The sequence below is a fragment of the Perissodus microlepis genome, chromosome 12 (assembly GCF_051167445.1).
Source record: "Perissodus microlepis isolate ML-2025 ecotype Zambia chromosome 12, ASM5116744v1, whole genome shotgun sequence".
NCBI classification, from domain to species: Eukaryota; Metazoa; Chordata; class Actinopteri; order Cichliformes; family Cichlidae; genus Perissodus; species Perissodus microlepis.
Window position 1 is genome coordinate 30832036 of NC_140472.1, and position 27809 is coordinate 30859844.

The 27809-nt window shown below is 40.0% G+C and overlaps 1 protein-coding gene across 12 annotated transcripts in view; it reads right to left on the reverse strand.

Annotated features, from left to right (window-relative positions):
* LOC146376617 (calcium/calmodulin-dependent protein kinase type II subunit beta-like) overlaps positions 1–27809 on the reverse strand; it is an 81868-nt gene that overhangs the window by 7764 nt on the left and 46295 nt on the right. For 3 of the 12 annotated variants that reach the window (XM_084946524.1, XM_084946519.1, XM_084946517.1), the window contains 4 exons: positions 23048–23082; positions 11888–11956; positions 7748–7792; positions 5571–5619 (listed from right to left, as the gene is read on the reverse strand). In XM_084946524.1, coding sequence (XP_084802650.1) covers positions 5571–5619; positions 7748–7792; positions 11888–11956; positions 23048–23082 — 198 coding nt within the window. Of the gene's footprint in view, positions 1–1013; positions 1158–1792; positions 1883–5570; positions 5620–7747; positions 7793–11887; positions 11957–20795; positions 20829–23047; positions 23086–27809 lie in introns of all 12 variants that reach the window. The other 9 variants (XM_084946522.1, XM_084946523.1, XM_084946526.1 and 6 more) reach the window with 7 other exon arrangements.

The window sequence follows — 27809 nt, forward strand, 5'->3', positions numbered from 1 at the left end:
GTGCAGTCCAGGCAAGATGGATGGATGGGTGGATGGGTGATGGAGGAACGCATAGAAACAGATTAAAAACATTGTCAGAAGGTGGTAGAGACAAGGAGAAGAGAGGAATGAATAAACAAGGAAATCCCTTCAGGAACTATAGTTCACTATAACAATACAGTGAACTTAAATTATGCAGAGTAATTTTACAGGTAATCATAGATACACCATCATAGATCTGCAAGGTTTAGCTGCCTTTGTACGGCAAGATTACATATAAAGTCTTAAGAATAATTTATCATCAGTCTGACATGTTAAAGTGCACATTTATTTAAATAATTAATTAAATGTGTGAAATGTAAGAAAGCTCAAATTTAAAAGAATGTAACACTGAACTAAAAACATGTCAGGATACAAAAGTAATAATATGTGATGATTATGCAATAAATATTGACATTTTTCAATTAAAAAACCCTATTTGCACTACATATATTTTGAGACTGCATTTTGAGGTAGCTTTAGACCAGGGGTCCCCAATCCCAGTCCACGAGGGCCGGTGTCCCTGCAGGTTTTAGAGCTCACCCTGGGTCAACACACCTGAATCACATGATTAGTTCATTGCCAGGTCTCTGGATAACTTCAAGATATGTTGAAAAGGTAATTTATCCATTTATATCAGCTGTGATCAATCAAGGACACATCTAGAACCTGCAGGGACACCGGCCCCCTTGGACTGGGATTGGGGACCCCTGCTTTAGATGGATAAGCTTTATTTATATCTCTCCTGCAACTATAAATGTTATTTTTAAAACTGTTAAAGGGACTGCAGAAATATCCAGAAAACAGCTGTGAAAAAACTGCAGTTTTAAAATTCCTCCTCATCTTTCCCAAAATAGCACATGAAAATCAGATCAGTATCAGTGCATCTTTTCATGCATCATCTTGGCAATAAATGAGAGCAAGAGGAAGATGCTAACTTATACATATATTTCTCATTTAGTTTTCTCTGTCTGTTGTTGCTCTTTTCTACTTACTCTGCATGGGGACTACCGGGGTGTGTGGAGGGGAGGGGGCAGAGAGGGCAGAGGGAGGTGGAGTGTTGGCTCTCCCTTCTCCGTCAGCTACGGGCCCTGATCCCCTACGCACTGAGCCCAGCAGGTCAGCGAACTTTGCGGCAGCTGAATTTAGGAACGGAGGGACATGAGGAATGACACTTAAATGTAACCGCATGAATGAAAGTTTGTCTAGGAGAGCACTAAGACAAGCAGTCCTCTCAGACTAATGTGAAAAAAAAAAAGATCTATATTTATTTACATGAATATATCAAATGACACATCATTTGATGTAGCGCTAAGGTGCTGACTACATTATCAGAGCTCTTCAAGACAAAGTTAAACTCAAACAAAGACAGTGAAAGAAACATAAGACAGGGTTCATGCCAAGAACTGGAAAGCAGTCGCATTGTGTTGTTATTCCATGAACATCCAATTGAGGGAGACAAAGAGTTGTCCTAATCCCATGTGGTGTAGGTGGGAGGAAGGGACGGTAGAGGAGCGATATGCTACAGAGCACTCTGGTGGTTTATAGAACTTTTCCCTTTTCTGTATTTAAGTTGTTAATTTCAGACTGATGCCGAAATAGATTCAAGGCTTTCTAAGTCAAGGCGTTGCAGGGATTTAGTGGCTCTACACAGCAGCAGATACATGCTTTTAATATAAGCGAGGACTGTATTTAATACAAGCAAAACACGCAGAAAGTGATTTAGTCAACTTTTTGAATGCGTTATAGGCATTTGGCGGCCATGCTGACTTACAGTGCACAGCAGCTGAGGAGCTCTGAGAGCTATCAGGTTGGGAGCTTGTGCTGGACTGCGCCTTAAGCGAGCTGTTGTCTAAGCTCTTCCCTAACACACACACACACACACATATATATAGAGTGACACCAATCACAAGAGAGATGAGAGCCATATTCATACTTTGCACACAAAAACAGAAATGTCCCAGTGAGGAACGGTTGGAACTACATATGAGATGGCATGAAGGGGGCAGATGAATGTGATGAGCGCAGTCTGTCTTTACTTTTTCAGAAAAATGACTGCTACTATTTGGCACAGCTGTCTGTCAATAGATTGAGCAAGAGAGAAAAAAAGAGGGGAAAAAAAAGAAGCTTTTTTCTCGTTATCTCAGTTAATGACTCCATTTTGGCAGGATTTACAACTGCGGCTGCCGCTGCATGAGAGGTTTTACTGAGACTTTAATGGGAGTCTTGCCAGTAAGCAGAGGACAGATGATGACAACAGTGATGGCCATGATGATAATGAGAGAGAGTTGGATGTTACTCATTATCGCTTGTCTGTTTAATCAGCTGGCACGCGAACAACTCATTGACAGATAGAGGGAAAGAAAAGGCCCCTGCAGGGAAACAAGGAATTTGCTGCCACTGGAAGTACACCCACTCAAAAACAATTACATGAAATTCACAGACCAACTATTAAACAATCCACACCTTCTGCAACAGTAATTTTGACATTTTTCTGTTATCACTAAAATTAGTTGTGCTAAGTACAGAAACCAAGTATAATGACGGAAAACCAAGAAAATCTGTCAGTGTGCAACCAACAGTGGGTGACTGACAAGCGATATCTCTTCAGGAAGTGCAGAGCATAAATATTCCAGCGATGGACAGTTAATTCAACAGATGTCAAATAAGAAGAATACTGGGACTATTAAATTAACACCCAATAACCCTTCAAATTCTGACACAAAAACATGTAAATTAATGACTGAAAACAGCAATCAGCCCTCAGAAAGCTGCATGCAACATATTCTCTTCTACAGACTTATTGAGGCTAACAGAACAGATATGTACTCAGATGCTCTGAAAGCCAGTGCAGGTGTTGGGTTACAAGCCAGCTGTCGAGCACTGACCTCACAAGAAGATCCTATAAAGCCAAGCGAGAGACAAACTACTCCAACCAAACACGCCACACTCACCTGGTTCTTGTAGTTTTCTCTGAGCAATCTGAGTGTTAGCTCCCTAAGAGCCCTCAAACTATTGCTATCCAAGGGTGGCGCTAGCCGAGCGGTTTGTCTTTAACACCTCTCCGGGAGCTCAGTCTCGGTTTCCTGCCACTGGTGCTAAGTTTAGACACCTCTCCCTTTAGCCCAGACTTCCATCCAAAGGTGTCCTAGCCCCCTCCACTTCTGCCAGAGGGGTGGGGTGGTGGCGCTCCAATTTAGAGTAGGGGGATGATGCAGGAAAAGTACAGTAGTATACAGTACTTCCTTTGTGCATAAAGTTTTTCCAGGCGATACAATGTTCTGTCAAGATGCCCTACCTTCATAACGTTTGTTTTAACGCTAACGTTTAGGCACATCATTTGACATTGGATGACAATTTGACTAAGGTGCAGTACAGAAATACTTCCAATCAGTTCACTGAAAGATTTCAGACAAATTAATCAAAGCGCCAAAAGACCAAATTTACTGGAACTGCATCAATTTTTTTTTTTAAAAAACTGATAGATTAAAAAGAAAAAATGCTATTTATAGACACTAAACCTGCACCCTTCTTGACAGCCAGCAGGGTGCTACACCTCTGTTTATAAAAAGAGTGACTGGAGAAATGCATGATAAAATTATTTCTCGCTTGATTTATGACTTCAATAAACACATTTCTACTGATTTTATGGTCTCAATAATAAATTAGTTTCATGTATCATTTAGTACAACGCGTTAATTGACTTCAGAGCCATCAAAGTAACATGAATCCTAAACTGCACACCTCTGTATGAACCGATCTCCTGACTCCAGGAGGATATCTGGATCAGGATCAATTTTTGATGTTTTCTCGAGAACATCGAGATAATGTCTCCCAACTTTTCTTATTTCAACTTAATAGGTATTTTTGAATATATGAAGAAAAGGTTAAATCTTCTTTTGAAAAACTTTTAGGATGCATTAACTCGAAACACTAATCACTCTCAACTTGGTGCTAAAATTTTAATTCAAATCCAGCAAGTTGGAGCAAGTTTTGTGCTGGCAAACGCCCTGTACTGATCACATCGCTTCCTTGGCAGAGGTAATAAACAACTATAATAAAAGCATTTGGAGTACTGTTTCCAACATTTTTTTTCTACGAGACCTACATGATGGCTCTTCTGCGGTTGCTAGGGAATTTGTGACATAGCAGCAAAACCTCTATAGGGAGGAGGAGGAGGACGATGAGGAGGAGGAGATGGAAGCGCACATCCTGTTCTGTATGCTTGGCACCAAAATGAGACATTCATGACCCGATTTAGATGCATTGTACTCAGCTGAGATGTGGAGAACAGGGGTGTTTGAGTGTGTTGGTACAGATAAGCTGAAATTATGCTTTCACAGTAACACAAGAGAAAAACACACACCGAGTGGACACAAAAGGCTAGACACAAAAACACTTTGTGGAGTTATTTGCTGATATGTGTGATACGCCTTTGAAAGAGTGTTTTTTTCCTCTCTCGCAACTCTAGCCAAGTGACACACGCACACACAACCACAACTACACAGCTCCAAAAGCTGACACCCCACACAGGCATGTTGGTATTTAAGGGGTGTGTGCTCCTCAGTATTAAGATTTCAGCCAAACACTTTTGAGCCAAACCACAACAGCATTACAAGGCCTCTTACATTTCACAGCCCTCGTCTCACATCTCAAACACACAAAATCATAACCATACATGTCTTCATTATAGAGCTCCGTGAGGAATCAGTAAGAGGTTAGATGTGAGCCAGATGACTAAATTAGAGCTCATCTACTGCATGTGCACCGCACATGATGTGCATGTAGGACTCTTTTTAAACAATAACCCTTTTAGTACATATAGCATGTGCTGCTCAGCCTTTTGCAAAGCAACAGAATTTTAAATAAATCCAGTCATTACTCTCTTCATTCCACTCGAAGCCACTATGAACACAAAGCCGGTCGCATGAGAGTTTGTCAGCAGTTGGCATCAAAAAAACATTTCTGCCCCAAGGCTCGTGATAATACAGTCTAATAAACAAGAGAAGCTCATGCAAAGCAGAGCATGTAAGTATTAAGAGCCTCCCTAGACCCTCAGTACATTTGACTGTAATTTTTAAGCTTTTAAAAATTGTAGCAATTTCATAAAGAGGCATTCATTCAGGTACAATTATGTCAGTAACAAAGAGCAGCTTTCACCGCAAGGAGAATCCATTTTCCCAGCAACTAAAGAGCAATAACAGAGCCTGTCAAAATCCACCATTATAAAGCTGAGAACTTAACAACTGAAAGGCAATCAGCCAAATCTCCAACATATTCCATTAAAGTGCACTGTTACACGATTGTCATCGACTTGTAATGAACAGTTTTAGTGTTTCTGTTGTTTAAAAAATTACATTTCTGGCTGCTGAAATTTTTGATTACTAGATGCACATTAAGTTCAGCTGTCACACAAGTTGTTCACTGACTGACTGCAGTGACAAACAAAAGCCTGGAAATGTCAAGTGAGGATCCAAAACTGGTCAAGACCCCTGGAGTGTTGTGACTTTTCATTCGGAGCAAACAGCTTCTCCTTTTATTTGCAGTCTTACCTTTCACATCTTCGTCCTCCACAGTGGTGTTGCTGCTGTCCGACGATTCCTGGAGATCAGAGATAAACAGTTAGCTAAGGTTCGGCCATGATAGGGCACACATTCGCGCTGAATGCACATGAAGAGGGACGTCACAAGAAGGGCAATGAGACTTGATTTACACAGACACAAGACTGACCAGCAGGGGGCACCCTATGTTGCCATGTCATGTCTTTACAAACCCAAAACAGCATAAAATACACCAAGACCAGTTACTTACTGTGGATTTAGTTCATAAGCAAAACACAAAATCGAACTGCAAATACGTTAGTTACTATCATCCAGCCTTTGTAACTATTATTTGTTTACTTATTTTTGCATTAACAATTCAAAAACTTAAAAGTGTCCGTCTATATTTAACCTTTTTACCCTCAAACCTCTTTTCTTCTACTCATGCAGCTTCGTCCTATCTGTGTACTGCACCAAGTGGACAAATGATGCCTTTGCTTCAGTGGGAGCACTTATATCATGCTGAAACTGACAGAAACTTAATGGAAAATGCTTTCCATTTCAATAACGCTAGTAGACAGAACAGATTCTCATAGGGCGATATGTTGTCATCTTAATCAGGGGCTGCATCCCTCAAATCTAATCATCTACCCGTCTGCCTGCTTGCCTGCCTGGCTGTCTCCCTCTTCTTAGGCTTTTGCCAGAGGAGGAGTTTCTCATTTCCAATTAGAAGATTAAATGGGCCTAAATTCCCCTGCATGAAGAGTTGAGAGACTCTTGTGACCTCATTAGAAGCATGCACGTGTGCTAACAGCATCACGAGCACAAAGCACCAAAGTGGTTTCATACATAGCCTTTTAAAGAGCAGCTGGTGGCCTGACCGGAGAGGAAGAGCGAAAAGAAAAACTGTTTTCATGTGAACGCGAAGGAAAGAAGTGTGGAAAGGATTGTCAACTATTTGAAATATAATTAAAAGTGTGATTACGCCTACAGTTTGTTTTCTTTGGTTTGAATCATTGAGATGTTTCCTGTAACATCCTGCATCTTATTCGTTTTGTTTGACCCTCCTTTGAAAACTATTCATTGTGTAAATATGGTGAATTCATTTTCTTTGTTCTTTTATGCGACATTCATTTCTCGGGTCACATATTGAAGCCTCACATTTACTTGATCTCGACTCCTTTTTATTGTTGGCTCACAAAGTCCAGAATCTATCAAACTTAACTTACCAGATGGACAGAGCTGAGTGAGTAAGTGCTAAAGAGGTCAAGTGTGCTTCTTTAAACCAGGCGGGTGTGAAAACATAAACTGCACTGAAGACTAATCTTCCAGATACTTTCATCGCCTTCCTGCATAGCCTCTGTTTGAGCTTGGAGAGTGAGAATTCAAAGTCATGTACTGTATTTCACACATAACTGACCCTAACTAACCCTAACCCACAATCAAAAGATCACTGCGCTTTATTAAAAAACATGAATATCTCTTTCAAACAAAGTTCTGCTACTTCTCACTTTGGGTATAACAACTCGGGAAAAACACCTCAGTCATGCCTATGAGGAAGTGATCTTACTGCAAAGGCATGCATGTTCATGCACAAGCTATAAACACATACACATTCACACTGATTACACCAGCAACTTTTAAGAGATCATAGGACAGTAAGAGAGGGTACAACAAAACACCATCAGTCAGTATAATGCAAATAAAAAGTTTTACCTATATCATATATATAAATAAATTACAATGCTGAATGCTGCATATAACAGCCTTAAAGATCCAAAGACACCAGTCTCAGGTTCCATTCATTGGCTAAAATATAACAGCTGAGCTCAAACATGACATATAAGCTTATAAGGACTGCCACTATTCTCACTTGAATAGACATTAAGTATAGTTAGAATCCCCTTAATCCTAATACATGCGTGTGTTGAGGTCCCCCTTGGTGGCAGACTAACACAAATTTGGTTGTTGGGGTAAACAACATTCGCTACCTAGCACCTGTTCCCTTCAGACAGACTTTTATCTGAGATTAATATTTAGTTACACACATAGACAAGTGCACAAAGCCGTGTTGCACTCGCACAGATGCAGCATGAAAAGAAATATCAAAGGAGAGGAGAAGATAAGGAAGAGGAGGAGAATGACAGAGGAGGAGAAAGAAGAGGTCTGGACTGGGGAATGACGTATACCTTTGTCCCGTCCACCGGATTATGGATGACAGTTGTCTGAGGTTCCTGGAGGAAGAGGAAGATGAGGTGGGGAGATGAAGGAAGATGAAATAAAAGAGAGCAAGTAAAGAAAAAGTGGAAGAGAGAGAGAGGGAGGGAAAGGAAGAGAGCAGAATTTGACATAAACGTAAATATAAATGAACCAAGTGTACCAGAAAGAGTGACATGAATGTTGTATGAAGAGAAAGTGCTTGTTAAGGATGGCAGAAAAGAGAGGGGGAGAATCCTCCAAAGTCATAGAGTGGGTGGATGAACTGAAAACTGTAATTTGGAGTCAGTTCTGTTGCCTGTACACACACACACACACACACACACACACACACACACACACACACACACACACACACACACACACACAAACAAATTAATCTGCAATGAGCACATTAGTGCTCATACAATTTCACACACACACACACACACACACACACACACACACACACACACACAGTTTTTTTGCATCACTTCAGAGGACACTACACTGACTTTTCTTCTTTTCCTGAAGACTTGATCCAAACTGCGCTCCAACTACTGCGACCATCATTTTATCCTACATCCTTACACTAAAATCGAATGACCTGTTTTTTAAAATCTCAAAACGGAGGAGAGTCCCCGTAATATAAACAGCTCTACATATGTCCCCACAACATAAGTAATACAAGTGCAAACACACACATACACAAAGTACACAGCCTAAGGGATGACATGAAGTTGCACTCAAAGCTGTGACATCTTTTTGAACCTTAACTTATCTAGGCTTTTGTTTACATGGGTACTCCTTATTTCTGCACCACCCTGCTGTGCATGCATAATTTCAAACTGCTTTCTATGCCTGAAAAGATGGAAATGCATGCCAAAACACAGAAATAGCAAATCGAAAGGGACAAAGGCATAATGACAAAAATCAGCCAGCTCATACAATATGCATAAAATATAATGTGACAGATTTTTAAAAAAAAATGGCCTCAACATCTTGCAAAACATTGGCATACCCAGCAGAAAGACTCAGATGCCCCACAAGATGAAAAACGGGTCATTCTGTTCTTTCACACTCGTCTCAACAGAAACGGCGATCACTGCCGGGCAGACGCTGGCATCATTTCAGGGTCCTTTTTGAAATGGAATTTAATCAGAAACAGCTAATGTTGTTCAGGACTATGTGCAAAGAAATGGCTCAATCACTCAACAGGATTAGCCATATAACAATTTGTCATGCTAATTTTGCTGCTACCAGCACTAAACTTCATGCTGAAACTAAGCTGTGTCTTAAAGTACAGCAAGGCAGTGGTTCCCAACTTTTATCTTTTATCTGACATACCCCCCAAACCCTGTCAGGCAGACCCAAACCACTCTCACCTCACCAGTTACTCAAAGCATTTAGCTTACCATTTCTGAATGATGACCATTTAGCTTTAGGTATAGTCTCCATTTAAACACTACTGATGTGCAGGGACCACTTCCAATCGCTTATTTTAGCTAACAATTTCAATTTATACTTTTAATCTAGCAATTTTACTTATTAATTTATACTTTTGGCTATTTTAACCATTTTGCTTGCAGTTACGTCTAGCTAATAAATTGCAACTTTTTATCAATCATTTCAGCAAACTAGTTCAGTATATTTCTACATACTCTATATAGAATTACGTTTAACTGCTTGCCATACAGTTTCCTTATAAACAATCATTCATTACTATATATTTTTCCATTTTCTAATTTGCAATTTCAGTAATTTATCTGGACTATTTTCTATTACTTCATCTGGTAATTAATAAAATTCACAATTACTTTATTTGAATCCATGAAAGTGCTTTTATCTAGAGTCTCACTTTCTGCTGTTTATCAATGCTATCTTCTGATAAAAGCTGTTCAAATCCACCAAAAAACAAAAAACCCTAAATTACATTGCAATTTTGTTTTGTTTTTCATATTCACTGTGCAATTCTGTCCACGTACCACCTCGATAGTATCTCCTTTAGCACTTGTACTGCAGCTTGCAAATCACCACATGAGGTACAAAGCTGTACTCTTTCTTTGCCACTTTCTGCTATAACAGTTATAGTTTTACCACATTTACACCAGTACTTGACCTTTGTCTTGAAACCCTCAAAGGCTTGCCTCCTCTCAAGTTCACACAGTAGCCACTGATTGCTGATGACTCAGACTGGAGACAGAGATATTTTCTCCCTCTACTAGGAGCTGTCACTCGATGTAGAATATCCTGTGTAGCCCCCCCGCCACGAAGTGACACCTCTGTGATGACCAATCATCAGCTGTCTCCCTGGTGATGATGGTGGTGTTGTCAAGGCAACCATCTCCTAGGGCAACAGACACCGGTGGCAACGTGGGACAAGACGATGAGTGAGAACAAAGTACCTGGGGTTTGCAGATTAGGGGGAGGGGACACGTGCTGATGGCATCATCAGATGGGGGAAGGGTTCGATGGTGACACGTCCCTGTTGGCCCCACATTAACACTGATGCTTTACTAGGGATGCTTTTGCTGTGCAGCTAATTAAATGATTATTTTCACTCTAGATGGTATTCATTTAAATGAAGCACTAATGTATTCATATATATAAACATATATTCATGTGGATTTACCACCACCTGCCTACTGCTTCCAGGTGGGAAGAATGTCAGTCCCCTGCTGTAATTAAGGAGATAATGCACCAAATGGCTGAACACAAACTAGATGAAGTCCCTGGTAACAGTGCGATTATTGCAGCCGCCCTCCTACTCCCTATTCCCTTCAAGGATCAGCAATAAACACCTGTCCTCCATGCTTGAACCCACACTACCACAAAGACTTTGAAACACGTAAATGTGAACTTCCATTCAAACCCTGAATGTGAGTCATTGTACATGTGCCAAGCAGAGTGCTAAAGTTAGCATCACATGTAGTCAAACAGAAAACACACATTGGCAAAAAGAAAAACATTCTGTTGTGTAAAAAAAAAGCTCATATAGCTACACATGATGCTAAATGGTACTGGCTCACTTACTGCTGTGTTACATACAGTGGGATGCAAAAGTTTGGGCAACCTTGTTAATAGACATTATTTTCCTGTATAAATCGTTGGTTGTTACAATAAAAAATGTCAGTTAAATATATCATATAGGAGAAACACAGTGATATTTGAGAAGTGAAATGAAGTTTATTGGATTTACAGAAAGTGTGCAATGTCCAATATGATATATTTAACTGACATTTTTTATTGTAACAACCAACAATTTATACAGGAAAATAATGACTATTAACAAGGTTGCCCAAACCTTTGCATCCCACTGTATCTACTTTGGTGAGATTACTAGAGTGCCCTCTAGAACATAAAGCCAAACTGCTGCCCTGTGTATATATAGTAATCAGAACAATAAAGAGTCCCAAAGGGAAACTAGAACTCCCCATTTCTGTTCCATAAGAACCTCACTCGCAATATTGCTGAATTTTCCCAACTATTTGACAATGGACTTAACATCATTTTTTGACATAAAAGACAAATCCATAGGCAAGAGAGTAGCTGGATTTAGTTCAAACATGTTTTTTCTAACAAGCTGACAAGCAAGACTGAGTACTGTGGGCCTTTTTAGCTTACAGGTTTTTATTCCAAAACATCAGCCAATTTTACAGAGGAATTCTCTAAAATCCACGGGTGTAATTTTTTTCGCTGGAAGGACAATCTGCAGACCTTTGGACTGACACGGTGGGGGACAGCTTCAATACAGGAGAAAGGGGGTAAATCGCAGTGACAGTCCCTGCAGGCACTGGTTGTCTATTTGTCTTTGGCAAACTTACACTGACAGAGAAAACAACATGGCGGTAGACTATCAACCCGAGTCCAAGTCACAAAGCATTCCCAACTGCCGTGGGAAAATGCTTCCTGACACGACTGCTGGTTTACGACCTACCCGACTGCTTTGGCCATCTCAGTGGCTCGATAAAGACCAAACAAAACCAACAAGAATGGACAGAAAAGAAAAACACACAAAGGTGAAGGAAAAGGTGTGGGATAGGGTGAGGGTAAGGGTCTTAAAGGACATAAGGGCGGCGGGAAGTCGGGCACGCACAAACACACAGGTGAAGGTCAGGTTAGGAGATAAATACCAGAGCGGGTGAAGGGATGTTTCCTTTGGGGCTGGTGACTATGCTGTTTTTGGTGCTGTTTGTCTGGGGCTGTGCAGGAAAGGAAAGGAAAGGTAAGGATAAGGAGGAGACACAACAAGAGTGTTAACAACAGCAAGAGGTGGGCTTGTGAGTGTGTGTCCATGCTTGTGCTCGTGTGTTTTTGGAATTAGCACATATATGTCTCTTTGACAGAATCAACTTTGAGGGTCTCACCTTAGTGGCTCTCATGTAAGGTAAAGAGTTAGGATTTGTCTTCATTCAGAAAACATTCAATGCAACATTTTGATATTCATCGTTCAGAATTTATCTGCTGTTCTGTGTTACATTTATTTAATTTGTACCGTGCGGATCAGAGCAAAGTAGTAGGATACATGTAGGTGTGCATCCCAGTGAGGCCTGAAGGTGGCAGGCAGACGCAGCAACTGTGAAGGGATTATCCTAAAACGTTCACTCTCAAGACTGATCTGTAATTCTCAGGTGACACCACGGGCTGAGGGGTACTCTGACATCATCGTGATGTCACAAGTGACTTCCCCTGCTTGGGATTCCACATCAAGACGATTCAATTGTGCCGTTTGGCCGTAGTGAATCACCTTTAGAAGCCTGGATGAAATGCTCTTTTGAAGATCAAACATCAAAGAGCGGCCGGCTCTTTGGAGCGTAGATTGATCTAAATTATTTTTGCATTGAATCTACATTACATTTGTAATCCTGCTGGGGGGGAAATATCCAGTTTAAACCCTACAAAGGATCAAGCCCTGGGTGTGACAGTGAATAAGCTACAATTACGTCAATGGTAATTATCTGAGTTGATACAGTAAAATGCAAGCAATCTTGCTTGTAAGTGAACTTTCAAGAGGTCTTAAGTAATCAGGAGGATTACCTAATCCCCTATTAAGACTTGGCTAAGATATGGCATGATGTTGGTGTGCTGCCAAGCTAGTGAATGATTCCACCTAACATTAATTAGATAAGCACAATTCCCCAAAATATGAGAATTTAAAAGTGCACATTTTAAACAAGCCCAGAAGATTCAATAAAACAAAATGTTTGGTAATCTTGGTGCTGCAGCAGTGCTGAATCAGAGTGACTGGAATGGTGACTCTTTAACACTGACTTTCAAGATGGAAAGATGAAGACTGATGTGTGTGTGGTTGTGGGTGTGTATGTTTACCATAATATGAATTTTTTAAGCCACTGGGCTTACTCAGAGGAGACGAGACGAGAGGAGAGGAGTATAGGAGAGGAGAGAGAAGAGGAGAGGATGCCAGCACACATATGGTGCGAAAACACCACATAATGCAAGCACGCACTAAACAGCAAGTAAAAGCTGGTGTAAGCTGACAATAAGCTGACATATAGAAATTTTAAGCACCCATACAGTAATCCACACACAGCCACTCCCAAACAAATCTCCACACTCACACACAAATTACACCAAACAAAGTGGCTGTCACTCCGCTGCCTTTGTGACGATGAAATGCATTCCTCAAAGCAACGATACCATCGTGAGCCGTCTTAGTCAGAGCGTGTTTGCAGTATCAACTCGGGGCCTTAGCATTTACGTCATGTGTGTTTGTGGAGAGAAAACTGCTAACACTTCAGGGAGGCATTGAAAAAGAAAAAAAAAAAAAAAGAAGGAATGATGACAGCAGTGCTACGGCTCGCCAGTTGTGGAGACGACTGCCAATCATTGTCATCTTGAAAGCAAAATGTCCATTAGATCATTTCTAAATTATGAAACAGAACATCGGACATCAGGAGTGATCACAGACAATTATAACCATAGATGAGGGTTGAAAGGGGGTTAAAGTATCCACACAAGGTTTCCAGGATGGGCACAGGAAGAACAAAGGAGGGAAAGGTGCAGAAGAGATGACAAGTGTGGTAGATTTAAAAAAAAAAAAAAAAAAAAAAAAGGATGAGCCAGATTAGAAGATCGGAGAGGAAAAAAAGGTTCCTTCTGCATAATGGCAGGGCAAGAAGTTATGGGTCAGAAATAAGTAAACTGAAACTAGTAATTCTGTGTGGTTTAATATTCTTATGCAAATTCCTGTTTTATTTTAAATCCTCCAAGTATAACACTGAACATGTAGTGTACATGGACCATTCACAGAGTGTATGTGCCCTAGATCAGACTTTTGTACTGCATGTACTGCATGTTGTGTTTAGTCAGGCAAAGCCAGGCTGTTGTTTTGTGATCGTGTCTTCAGCGTTTGGATGCAGTACTGTGCTATAAACCTGCTTTTTTCTCCCAAGTTTGTTTAAAACAAATAAGTAAACATCTAAACGCTACCTAAGACTGTCTAAAGTCAAGCTGGTACTGACAAAATAAGTGCACATGCTGGAGTCATTTCCAGTATACCAGAAGCTTAATTTAAAAACTGGAACACTTTTTGACCCATTTCTGTGTAAAAGGAACATGCGCGCCTTGCTTAAAAGTAAAAGACTGGTCTATTTTTACATTTGCAGAGGAGAACTCAGTGGCATATGTGAACCACATACTGTATATTCTGCTCTTAAACCTCATATAGCCATGTTCACAGGTTAATGTGGCAGTAAATACATTGATACACTGTGAGTAGTACACTGGAAAAATTGCACACTAATGTTTATCTACAGTAAAGTATGCTGATCCGCTGTAATGGCCAATTCTGATGCACATGCATGTTGGCCTCTGCAAACACCGTGGGTAACGAGTGAAGTGAGGAGTTGATTTCCCGTTTACAGCCCGTAACAGTGAGAGAGAACCGAGCCACAGCAATCAATGACCTAGCCTACTGTAATCAGTAATTACTGGACATTAGTGCATGAATATCAGCTGAACAGTATTAGGTTCTGATATTTGCCTGGTTCTTTATTCATTTGTAATCTTTTTTTTTTATTTTATTTTATTTTTTTTTATTCAAATCAGGCAACAAAGTATGTATTCTCATTTACAGTGACAGTTTTTTTTTTGTTTTGTTTTTTTCCCCCCTTTTCCCTTCCCCTCCCCTCTTTTTCCCCTTCCCTTCCTTCCTCTCCCCGTCCTTTTTACATAAAATATAATTACCATTATATAAACAGTCTATACATACACATTTATATACCTAAATAAGTATATTCAGAGGAGGGAGAGAGGGGGAAAAAAACAAAACAAAAACAAAAACAAAAAAAAACCCCAAAACAAACACCCCCCCCCCCAAAAAAACAAAAAACAAAAACAAAAACAAAAAAAACAAAAACAAAAAACAATACACCTGCCCAGACCAATGTATATAATCTTGGAGCAGATATGGGAGGAGGCCATACCTCCCAGTTTTACTTATTAAAGTAATCTATAAAGGGTTGCCAAATTAGGTAAAACTGTTTACCATTATCTCTCAATGAAAATTTAATCTTCTCCAACTGTAAATGATACATTGTGTCTCTTAACAAAGCAGAATGAGTTGGGGGGGGCTTTATTTTTCCAATTTAGAAGTATAAGGCGTCTTGCAAGCAATGTTATAAAACTCAGAGCACGAATTTGTTTATTATTTAAGTATTTAACTGTAGCTACACCAAATAGTGCCATTACTGGGTCTGGGGGGAGCTGTTTTTTAAAAATATCAGACAAAGTTTTAAATATTTTAGACCAGTAGGTAGCGATATTAGGACATGTCCAAAACATATGTGACAATGAGGCAGAATTCTGGCCACATCGATCACATCTTGAGTCAGCCCCTGGAAACATCCTTGAAACCTTCAATTTAGACAGATGGAGCCTATGCAGGACCTTAAATTGTAGTAGTCCGTGCCTGCAGCAGACAGAAGTGGAGTGAACCAGTTCTTGTGCCTTAGTCCATTGATCTTTAGTGATGTTAGTAGCCAGTTCTTCACTCCAAGCATTTCTCAAGTGGTCCAATGTAGTTGTACTGTCTATTTGCAAAAGTTGGTTGTAGATCCTAGAAATAGCTCCTTTCTTCAGCGGGTTCATTAAGAATAGATCAGCTGAAGCTAGCTTTTGTGGTTCATTGGGAAAGGATGGAAACATTTCTTTAATAAAATGATGTATTTGTAAATACTTGAAAAAATCTCTGTTTTCTATGGAAAATTTTTGCTGAAGTTGTTGAAATGAAGGAAAACGATTATCAATAAACAGATCCTTGATTGTGTGTATCCCTTTGGAAGTCCATAGCTGGAATGTTGATCCTGAGAGCAATGTGTGTGCTTGATTATGAATTAGTGGTGTAAAGATTGAACATTGATGCCAATGAAAATGCTTTCTAATTTGAGACCAAATTTTTAGTGAGTCAGACCCTACCGGATTTTTACATTTATGCTTACCCAGATCTGAGTTTGAATGAACCAAAGATTTAAGAGTATTAGAGAAAAAAGTCATACTTTCCATCCGTTCCCAATCAGGTCTATGTTCCCCGCCCCAGAATGACATACAACGTATATTACAGGCCCAATAATAAAACTGAAAACAAGGCAACCCCATTCCTCCTGTAATCTTGGCTCTTTGGAGAAATATCTTTTTTATTCTGGGTGTCTTCTTGTTCCAGATAAACTGAGAAATTAACTGGTCTATTTTCTTAAAAAAAGTTTTTGTGATCAATATTGGGATACATTGAAACAAAAATAAAAATTTGGGTAAAGTGCTCATCCTAATGATATTTACTCGGCCAGCAAGCGAGATGGGCAGTTTAGATAGTCTTTCCAAGTTCTGTTCAGTTTGATGGTATATATATAATAAAATTATGTTTAAAAAGGCTAGAGAATTCACGGGTTACAGTTATTCCAAGATATTTGAAGGTATTTGAGATTGTAAAAGGAAACGAGATCAATGTAGCGCTATCTAATTTTTCTAAAGAACTAATCGGAAACAATATGCTTTTTGTTAAGTTGATTTTGTATCCAGAAATTTTCCCAAATTCAGTTAAAACTGTCATAATTTTTGGCAATGATTTAGTAGGGTCAGTGATATATAGCAACAAATCATCTGCGTAGAGAGACACCTTATGTTCTACACCAAATCTCCTTATTCCTTTGTAATCTTTTGTAGAGCGTAATAGAATGGCGAGAGGTTCTATGACAAGTGCAAATAGCAATGGGGACAAAGGGCACCCTTGTCTTGTAGAGCGGTGGAGGAGGAAAGGACTAGAAGTTATATTATTTGTGTTAACCGAGGCCATAGGTTTTGTGTAAAGCAGCTTAACAAAGGAGATATAATTAGGGCCTATGCCATACTTTGACAGGGTCAAGAAGAGGAAATCCCACTCAACCCTGTCAAAGGCCTTCTCAGCATCTAATGAGAGTAATATTTCAGATTGATCAGAAGTATTATGTGTATATATAATATTGAATAGCCTTCTAATATTAAAAGATAACTGTCTTTTTTTTACAAATCCCGTTTGGTCCTCCGACACAACCGTTGGGAGAACCATCTCTAATCGCATAGCCAGAATTTTTGCCAATATTTTATTATCTACGTTCAATAGACTTATTGGTCTATACGAACCAGGTTCCAAAGGATCCTTACCAGGCTTGTGGATTAGAGAGATAGTGCTATCATACATGGTTGAAGGTAAGCATCCTTTAGTTAGAGCTTCGTTATATACCTCCAAAAGAACGGGTGAAATTTGTTCGCTAAAGGTCTTATAGAATTCAGCACTATACCCATCTGGACCGGGGCTTTTTGAGCACTGGATACTTTGAATAGCCTGGTCAAAGGAGCTTGCAAAGAAAAGCGTCTGGACTTCTTTAAGTTACTTGAAGACGTTTCACCTCTCATCCGAGAAGCTTCTTCAGTTCTAAGGTCAAATGGTGGAGAGTCCCAGATATAAACCTAGTGGGAGTATCCCCCCACAGAGGGACAAAAGGACCCCCTGATGATCCTCTAATCGCCTGAGCCAAGGTGTGAAACTGGGTGTGGGTCCCAATCAGCCAGAGTTCCGGGTGTGTTCATTGTGAAACCTGGCCCCACCTTATCATGCGAATTCCTGAGGTCAGATGGCCCAGGATGTGAGTGGGCGTTAAGGCGTCTGGGAAGGGATCTCAAAACTGGATTATAGATGGCAGAGAGTTGGTGTCGTAAACCCCCACCTCTGTTCAAAGATGGTCGCTCACAGTGGACATAGATGGCTTCTTTCACTCCTCTTTCAAACCATCTGTCCTCTCTGTCCAAAATGTGAACATTGGCATCCTCGAAAGAGTGTCCTTTATCCTTAAGATGCAGATGGACTGCTGAGTCTTGTCCTGTGGAGGTGGCTCTTCTGTGTTGTGCCATGCGCTTGTGAAGCGGCTGTTTGGTCTCTCCAATGTAGAGGTCTGGGCATTCCTCGCTGCACTGTACAGCATACACCACATTGTTAAGTCTGTGTTTTGGCGTTTTGTCTTTCGGGTGAACCAGTTTTTGTCTGAGCGTGTTGCTGGGTCTGAAATGCACCGGGATGTCATGCTTGGAGAAAACTCTCCTAAGTTTTGAGTGCTTCCTTTACATGTGTGTGTTCCTTCTTTTAGAAGAAGGAAGGAAGGAAGCACTCAAAACGTGCGGCTATCCTAAATGGGCGTTCTTAAAGTCAGCAAAGAGGCACAGAAAAGAAGACCAGACACCAGCGAGGGAGGATAAGAAGGACAGACGCAACAACATTGTCATCCCCTATGTAGCCGGTGTATCAGAAAAACTTAGGAGAGTTTTCTCCAAGCATGACATCCCGGTGCATTTCAGACCCAGCAACACGCTCAGACAAAAACTGGTTCACCAGACGCTTTTCTTTGCAAGCTCCTTTGACTACGATGACCTGGATGACTGAGAACCTTCACAGACATTTTGAATAGCCTGATTTATCTCCCTTAATGTTATTGGTTGTTCTAACAATAGTTTGTGTTCTATATTGATAGATGGAACTTGAACAGAATCGAAAAAACTTTCGATTATGTCTGGATCTTTTTTTGAGTCTGAAGGGTAAAGTGCTTTATAATATTCTCGGAATACATCATTAATTCTCTTTGGGTCAGTTGTTAATTGCCCTGCACTAGTTCTTATTTCTGTAATCAGTCTTGAAGCTGCAACTTCTTTAATTTGCCTTGCTAGTAAACTACCTGTTTTTTCCCCCGTGTTCATAGTACTTATGTCGAAGTTGTGTAAGTAATCTTATTGTGTCATTTGTATAAAGCAATTTAAGTTCTGTCTGCAATGAGACCTTCTTTTTATAAAGTTTAGATGAAGGAGAGATGGCATATTCCTTGTCTATTTCTAAAAGTTCCATTGTTATGTTTAACTCTCTTTCTTTTCGTTGCTTATTCCTATAGCTACTCAATGAGATAATTTGGCCTCTCAAGTAGGCTTTTAATGTGTCCCATAGTGTGAATCTCGTGACTTCAAGTGTGTCATTTATTGAAATAAATAGCTTAATTTGATCCTTTATTTCATTTACTAAGATATTATCTAACAGCAAACCATTATTAAATCTCCATTTTGGTGCAGTAGGTCTATCTCCTATTGCTAGTTGTAGCAGTACTGGACTATGGTCAGATAAAACTATTGCCTTATAGTCACAACTTTGGATCTGTGTAAGAAATCTATAATCTATTAAGAAAAAGTCTATTCTAGAATAAGTATGATGAACAGAAGAGAAAAATGAAAATTGCTTAGAGTTAGGGGAAATAGCTCTAAATGGATCTATCAGTTTATATGTCTTCATAAATTCTTGGATAGTTTTCACAGATTTTGATTTAAATACTGATCTTTGTGATGATCTATCAAGACTAGGATCCAAAACGAAATTAAAATCGCCACCAATTATCAGTTTATGGGTGTCCATATTAGGTAAAGAGGATATAAATGATTTAATAAAACCTGCATCATCAACATTAGGGGCATAAATATTTGCTAGTGTAACCTGATTGTTATAAAGTTTCCCTGTAACTATGATATAACGTCCACGAGGGTCCGATAATACTTTTGACGTTTGTAATCTTATTATAGTTTTTTTCCCCAAAGTTGTTTTTGAATAGATGAAGTATAGCTAACAGGAACAGTAGGTTAATAAGAGTCCTGAGCTAACTTAACTCCGGAGCCTCAGTGGGGAGTCACCTTAGGCCAGGTGGGCTGCTGGGCTTGTAACACACTGGATGAAACCCTGGGTGAAACCCTTATTAAACAATATTTAATATTCAACATGTTTTGTATGGAATTTCATATGCTGCCCGGCTGCTGCAGCATCTGCTCTGTGAATGGTCAGTATAGGTTACAGATTCAGCGTAGTAGGTGAAAACTATAGCGTTCTTAGAGGTGGAGGATTAAATAATTATACTTTTACTCTTGTTTGAAGTATGTACCTTGTTAAACTCAAGGGCTCTGTCTCAAAACTACAAGTACTGGCTCCGTTCTAAAAGTGTGTGCCTGACAGATCTGGAGCAACATCCCTGGAGTAACTCTGATGGAACTAAAACACCCTGCTTCCATTACGTTTTCAGAGTATTCTCGTGACGCCGTACTTTGCAAGGATCATCCCAGCCTGTCAATCAAGCGAGTGAGACCATTGCTGTGACTTGTGCCTGGCTTTTTCTGTCAATGAAATATAACTTTCTGTATACGCTGTCATTTTCTTTATGTGACATGGCAGCTGTTGCCGCTCAGAAGCTACTCAGCCTCTGTAGCTCCTAACAAGGTGCTGCTGTTGCCGTCATGTAAAATGCATTACCTCGTGTACACCAGAGCATTTTTAACAAGAAGTGCCTACATGACATCTGACTGCTGTTGAATAAAAATGATTTATGAATCGGCACCCACTGTGCCACAGAATAATAAGTTAGTGAAGGAAGGGAGTCTCAAATCTATTACACAGAAGGAAGAAAGGAGACCATAAGGGATGGACCAAAAAAGAAGTGACATGGCAAAATGCATAAATCGCATGCTCACCATATACTGGACAGTAGAGCTGGACTTGCGTTTCTGTCCTCAGGCAATTGATGGATGGATTTATTGATGGATGAGCAGATGGTAGAAGGAGGAGGGATGAGAAAGAAAATAAAGTAACCAAAAAAAACAACGAGTGTACTGTCAAAAAAAATGAAATTAAAAAACAAAGAGCAAAATAGAACTTGTCAGCATAAACCAAAAGCTGTACACTTTGATGGCAAGTGAAGAGAAGAAGTTCCTATACAGCTTAGAAAAGGTAGAAGGAGGAGCAGCTCCTTCAAAGAAGTGAAAGGAGGAGTGGTTGAAGCGAAGGCCATCAGAGAGAGAAAATTAGAAGAGGAGTCAGCTCATGGAAGAGTCAGAAGGCAAAAATTCAACCTATTGCTTCAGGGATAGTGAAAGGGAAGATGGCACTGTAAGAAAATAGCATGACAAGGAACTGCAAGATTTATTATGAAAGCGTTTTCCCAGACTTCATCTTAAATTTAAAATCACAACTGGCTTGAATTTTGTTGTTACATGTTGCATTAATGCATCAATAATTTATCGGCACAACAATGGAGACCAAAACAAATGTTCTCAATGTTGTTATTTTACATTCTTCTAAAACTGTTTTGCAGCTTTTAATCTAAAGAAATCTGCACATTGTGTATATAATAACTAGTGTAAACTTAATAAGGATAAACAGTGTGTCATATAATAACACTGTTTAAAATGCAGAATATGTTGGTTCCTCTGAGCAGTAGCTGGCGTCGAAGGAGGTGAAAGGTGGTGGACAACCAGTGCCAGAGAGAGACCGCTTGCTTGCACTGGACAGGTGCTACAACTGAAAAGCGTCAGGTGTCATTAGGCATTAATGAGCCAGCGGGAGAAAGAGCAGGAAGAGGAGAAGACGATGAGAGGAGCTCAGAGTTTCAAAAGGAACAAAAGGACATTTGGAGATTATAAGAAGAAACAAGAGAAGAGGGAGAAAAAGGAGGCAAGCAGGGACGGCAGCAAATGAAGAAGACGCCTTTAGAAATGGTTTGGGGCGAGTGTGTGGGGAGCCTGTTGCTAGGCAATGAGTGCGCCGCAGTGGAAGTAAGCGTCTATTTCTGTCGTCTGAGTTTCCAGGGTCCAGACTGGCAGCTATTCCTGGAACCGGAGTCACATTCCCTGCTGAACCGACTGCGCAGGGAGGAACGGGAGGGGGGGGACACATTCACGCACACACACTCACACCAAATCCATACATACACACACGCATGGACACTCGATGCTGCACATGAGTGTAACACACGCATGGACACCCACGCTTACGCACACTTGTGTGCAGGCATGCTCACAGCCCCGTTTGCACGTTCAGTCTCTTTTCAAGCTGATAAACAAATGGGATGTTTTCACACAGACACACACACACAGTCTTACAAACACACACATACCTCCATGTCCACGTGCATGTGCCCAAACCTTTGCCTAACATAATGTATAATGCTGAGAAGCATGAATAGCACGTTGCATGTACGTGGCGCACACAGACACATTCATGATAGCTGTGTGTGGGATGTGCTACTGCAGCGTGTGCATGTGAGAGCGTGGGATGTGAGAGATCTTCATTAAATGGATGAACAGGAATGTGGGGTTAAAGACCAGATGGGGTGAGGAGGAAAAAGAAGCATTGAAAGAGGAGCAAAAGGCAGAAATGGAGGGATGAGAGAGAGGAAGTGATGAAAAAACAAAATGTGAAGGGCTGACAGATGGTTAGATTTAATAATGGAGATGGAGAGGTGGCAATGAGCTAAATAATGCTAAATCAAAATAAGAGGTCCTTTCAGGAGGATGCGCTACTCGAGGCTTGTGCACTGGCAAGTGGCATGAAGGCTGATACGCATAGCACACACAGACTCGCATACATGTAGACACACATCCAGATGTGTGTACAGATGTGTATTCAGAATGGGCCACTCACTTTAATAAAATAATTAGATAATAACTTAAAAATCCAGCAGCTCTCATTCTGATACACAACATCTCAAGCCAAAAAACACAACTTTTACATGTAACACTAGACAAACATCCAATGACAGAACATACTTGACAAGAAAGACATTGTAGGCAAAAGTGAGACTAGCAAGATTAAGAAAGAAATGAACAATCAAGCAGAAAAAAATGGGGAAGAGGAAGAAGAAGCAGAGTTTCGAGCCCAGAAAATGTAAGAAAGGACGAAAAGTCAAGGAAGGAGATAGGTAGAGAAGTAAGAGTGTGCCCCTTACCTTGACATCTGCCTTTTTGTTGAGCAAAGTCTTGGCTGCTGCAATGACAAACAGGGAAAAACAACCAGTTAAATGCAATAGCAACTCCATGTTTCTCAGCGATTCTTGGTATGAGCTACAACCTTAACCTACATTGAAGCCTTTAGAGATAATCTGGATTTGACTGAAATAATGTTCTTTACTGACCGTAGTAGTAATAGTCTTTTTTTGAGTAATGATAAGTAAAGGCTGCCTGAGGCTGAAAGAGAAAGGGAACCTTTTGCACACTGAACTTAAAAAAAAAAAGTGTTTTTACAAAATGACTCAAAGCTAAACAACTACAACCTCCTGAATTTACTAGAGTCTACAGATGGATACAGTATGAGTATATTGATTCATCTATTAGTCAAACAACTCGCCTTGATCTTTTTTTCCCCCCAATTTCAAAACAGGATGTACCTGTAAAACTGAATTCTTTGACTGCCTGAAAAGTAAAGTCCCTTCAAAGACACTAGTTTTTACATCTAAATGTTAAAACCAACCTTTCTTAATAAGGCTTACATAGAACTACAAATGCACAACAACTCAAAGATGTTTAATACTAATGTCAAGGTAGTCAAACTGCAAAGTGGCAAGGTGAAAAGTTAAGCCAATGCAGAAAAACCAGTACTTAAAGATGGTCATTGAGGCTGGCTTTAAATACCAGTCAATCCCCATTGACTCTTATGTTAAATGCCCACCATAGTTCTATGCTTTTAAACAGCCACACAAATCTCACCGTCTCCTTGGGAACAGTATTGCTCCCAAAGAGACGTCAGCATATAAAGCAGAGGAGCCGGGGAATTGAACTACCAACCTTTCAATTATAAGCCAGCCCACTCTAGTCCCCGAGCCACTCAAACAGGCTACAAGCAGACAGACTAGAAATTTTCCAAATATGGAATTTTCACATCAGTTTGTCTTAAGAATAGTTGGCACAAAGACGCTGTTGTCAGTGAAATAAAAATATTCTCCATTTGCATTGTTTCACATGAATTCTCAGGCTAAAGTCTCCCTGAAGCCATGAGGAAGTCGAAGTAAAGATGGCTGCCTCACACGGCAGCCATAAACCCAACAATAAGCCCTGCCTTAAAGAACTCCACAGAGGCCTAAAGGAGGATTAGTGTTCAGTCTGCTCTCTAATGAGGGGTAATGAACGAGGGGGTGAGGGAGGAAAGCAGGAAAGAAAGAACGCTACTATAGAAAAAGTCCACTGATGAGCATAATACCCATAATCCTTTACAACAGTGGAAAGTGCGTGTAGTCAACAGAAGACAGTCCGCAGGGCATTTACTGTGACTGCACTGCTAATGCCCAGAAAGTAAGGTGGTCTGATTACATTAGATAGCTACATGTTCACCCAGAGGGCTCCAAAGTAAGAGCCAGACTCTGGCTTTCTGGTCAGTGGAGCCTGTGGCTGCATCTGTGGGGATGTGGACAGAGGATTAACACTAACACGACACCAGATGATGAGATTGGACGTGCAAATTAGTGCAATTCTACAGCTTTAAAGTTGGTACCAAAATGCACTTTCTTGCTTGTTGGTATTTTACAGTTGTAAACACCAACACAAGGATAGAAAAATGACTTCAGGAGAGCATAGTTATGACTTTTAGAGTTCCTATTTTGATCATCATTTGATATTATTTTACAATAGGAACATTATTTTCTGTCTGCGATGTCTTAATTTACCAAAGCGAACACTTAACTCAGTTAATTTAATTGCTCAATTACTTCTGAAGACAATAGCTAGAGCATGATATAGAAGGCACAAATCTACCCTCTCAAAAGGCAAATAAAATATATTTAAACATGCTTAAATTGTGTTGTTTTTGAAAAAAAGATTCTCAGAAAAATTGTTTTGCTTTAGTATAGATGTCAGTGCTATACATAGATCTCATACAGATTACCTTGTACAAAGATGTTTACATTATCACTGCCATAGTGTGCCTATCTTATAGTAAATAATCTAGCTGTGATCACCTGGGAGTTAAAAAGCCAGATTCCTCTCAGTGTTACTTCCATAGATGCTTGCTGTGACTTTTTGCTAAGAGCCTGAGTGCAGCTTCAAGTCTAATCAGATGCAATCACATCAGTATCCAGCCATGTTACATAAAATACTATTTATGGCAGTCTGGCTGTTTTTTCTTTTCTTTTTGCTTTTTCCTCTTTCCTTCCCTCTCTCCCTCATTCCTCTTTCTCTGAACATCAACCTCCTGTTTGATTTCCCCACTTCCATTTCAAAACATGTACCAAAGCAGCTACACTGAGTGAACAGAAGCTTCAAGTCGATGAGAATTCGGACTATGTGCTGATTTCTTTGGGGGAGCAGAAGTCCAAACAGAGAGCGGTCACTTCAAAGACCACTGCAGGCCATGCCAAATTTAAACTGTATCCTTATAAGAGCACATTTGAAATAGCCATTAAGATAAAGATCAAGAGAGAAAAACACATGGAAGATAGGGTGTGCACACTACATCGTTTTTTTCTTTTCTGCCTCAGTGATTCAGTATATTGTGCTTGAAGTGAGGTTTGCATATTCAGCAGCCAAAAAGGGAGCAATAGGAAGTGATAAATAAGCACTTTGTAATCTGGAGGGATGTGAGGATGGCATGAATGTGCATGTTTAATTGTTGTGCTGTTCTTCCTCAGTCTCCTTCCAAAGGCCGGTTGTTACTGAGGAGAAGAAATGGGGTCAGAAATAGTGTCAAGTTCATTCTCTCGTATTCTCTGATGGCTTAGCAGAGAATGAGAGGATATGAGAGCAGAGAGGAAGAGTAAGGAGAACGTGAGTGGAAGTGATGAAGGTATTCAACTGTGCTTTCCAAAGTGACATTTTTCAGTCAAACTGGATCTTCCAAAAATGTCTAAGTTCCAGGCATAGCTGTGGAAATCTGAAAAGAGCCAACATTAGCTTAGTTCAACCCAAAGGTTTAGAAGCAAGGGGTGCTCCTTACCTTGCCACAAATTACACATGAAGCAAGAAGAGAGAGGAGGAAGAGATTAAATCAAAGGCATCACTAATAAATTTCTATTAAAATCATGCAAGATGGACCACTGCAAGAACAAAGCAGGGATGGGCATTGATTCACATGAAGTCCCACATAATGGAATAAGTTAATGGAGAGATATGCCTATAATGAAGAGCCCCTCAATATCTTCTTCATATAACACAGTCCAGGACAGATTAAAAGACTGTCCGCTGCTGTCCTGCAGGATGTTGGAGTGAGTTTGAGTAGATTTTACTTGTACTTTTAATGTATGAATACGTGTAAAAGAACAAGGCCTCTAGTAATCCAGTGAGGCAAAGTGAGGCTGATATGGGGAGGCAGTCCACTATAAATATTTGATCGGAGTCTCGTGGAGGCTGAGGGACACAGAGAGGACGGTGGTGTCCCAGTAGATTATAGAAACAAGGACACAGCCACTGTTTCTGTCTCCTTAGCTCAATGCTAGATTGTCACATGAAGTTCTTTGTTGTTCATAAAGGGCACCCTACTAAGCAAATGTACAGTGATAAGCGGCTTAAGAGCATTCCCTGATGCACAATGGCATCAAGGAACAATACGGTAAAAAATTTAGGTGATCCGTTGGTCTGTGAAGGGAGGCTTTTAAGCTTACATTTCAATTTAACAGACTTAACATCTTTTAAATAAAGGAGGAAGTAAGATAGACATTTTTTTTGAAGTGGTTGTTCAAGCTACAAGCTAAGTTACATTTGTCAGGAGGGAAGATATAAAGCTCACAGGAGTTGCTTAGGCTGTTGTGCGTCAGCTGGATGTGCAGCTGTTTGGCAGCGAGGTCAACCCGAACCACTTGATACAGCCATTGCAGAGTTTTATCATTTTTTTGTCTTAATGTGTTCAGACAGACGATGAAGTCTTTTTTGTCTTGCCTTGCATAACTTCTTCAAACATGACCACTGTGTTGATTCCCCACATAGTGGGCTTGAAATTGGTTATGGTGAGTGTTCTGTGGTCTGATGTGGGGAAAAAAATACCACAGCACACCTGAGAACAAACCAATATATGTTTGAGTTATGACTGAGTTAAAGGAGCCACAAGTTAATGTCTGAGTCAAGGCCACATGTAGACCAAAGCATCATGGAAGCATGTGCCAAGGTTGGGCCAAACAATTATTGCTATCTGGTCTAAACTATCCAGAAATGCATGTGCCAACTGCAATCTGGGAACCCGTGAACTTAGCCTTGTAAAGTTTTTGGAGTTTTTCTTAGTCAGGATACCTGGATAGGGCAGATGTAGATGGTTCAAGATTTATTGTTTTTGGATTCTGGAAAATACTTCTTGCTTTCAACGTGGACTATTATGTACAGGCAACTAAATATTGCTCAAATGTGATTGGTTAGTTTACAGGACTACAAATAGACATTTTTTTTGTAAAGCACTTTTCAGTTTTACCACTGAAAAATTAAGCTGAAGTTAACAGACTTTAATTAGATCTGGTTGTCTAAAACAAAGCCTTACATTCAGTCTGAAAAGTAAAACAACAAGGCTCCAACATTTACAATTAAAACATTGGTCCAACGACCAATGACTACATGTTACAGCAATACAGCTACATACGAAACTGGACTGTAAAGCCTACAGCTCAGTTCACAGCACAATTACTGAATAAGTACTAATACGGGTTTTATCTTAATAAACAATAACTTTAAAAGGTTTCGACTTCATGAAAACAAGCCCAGCCTTGCATCATTTACAGTGTTCATCATGCACCAGAGTCC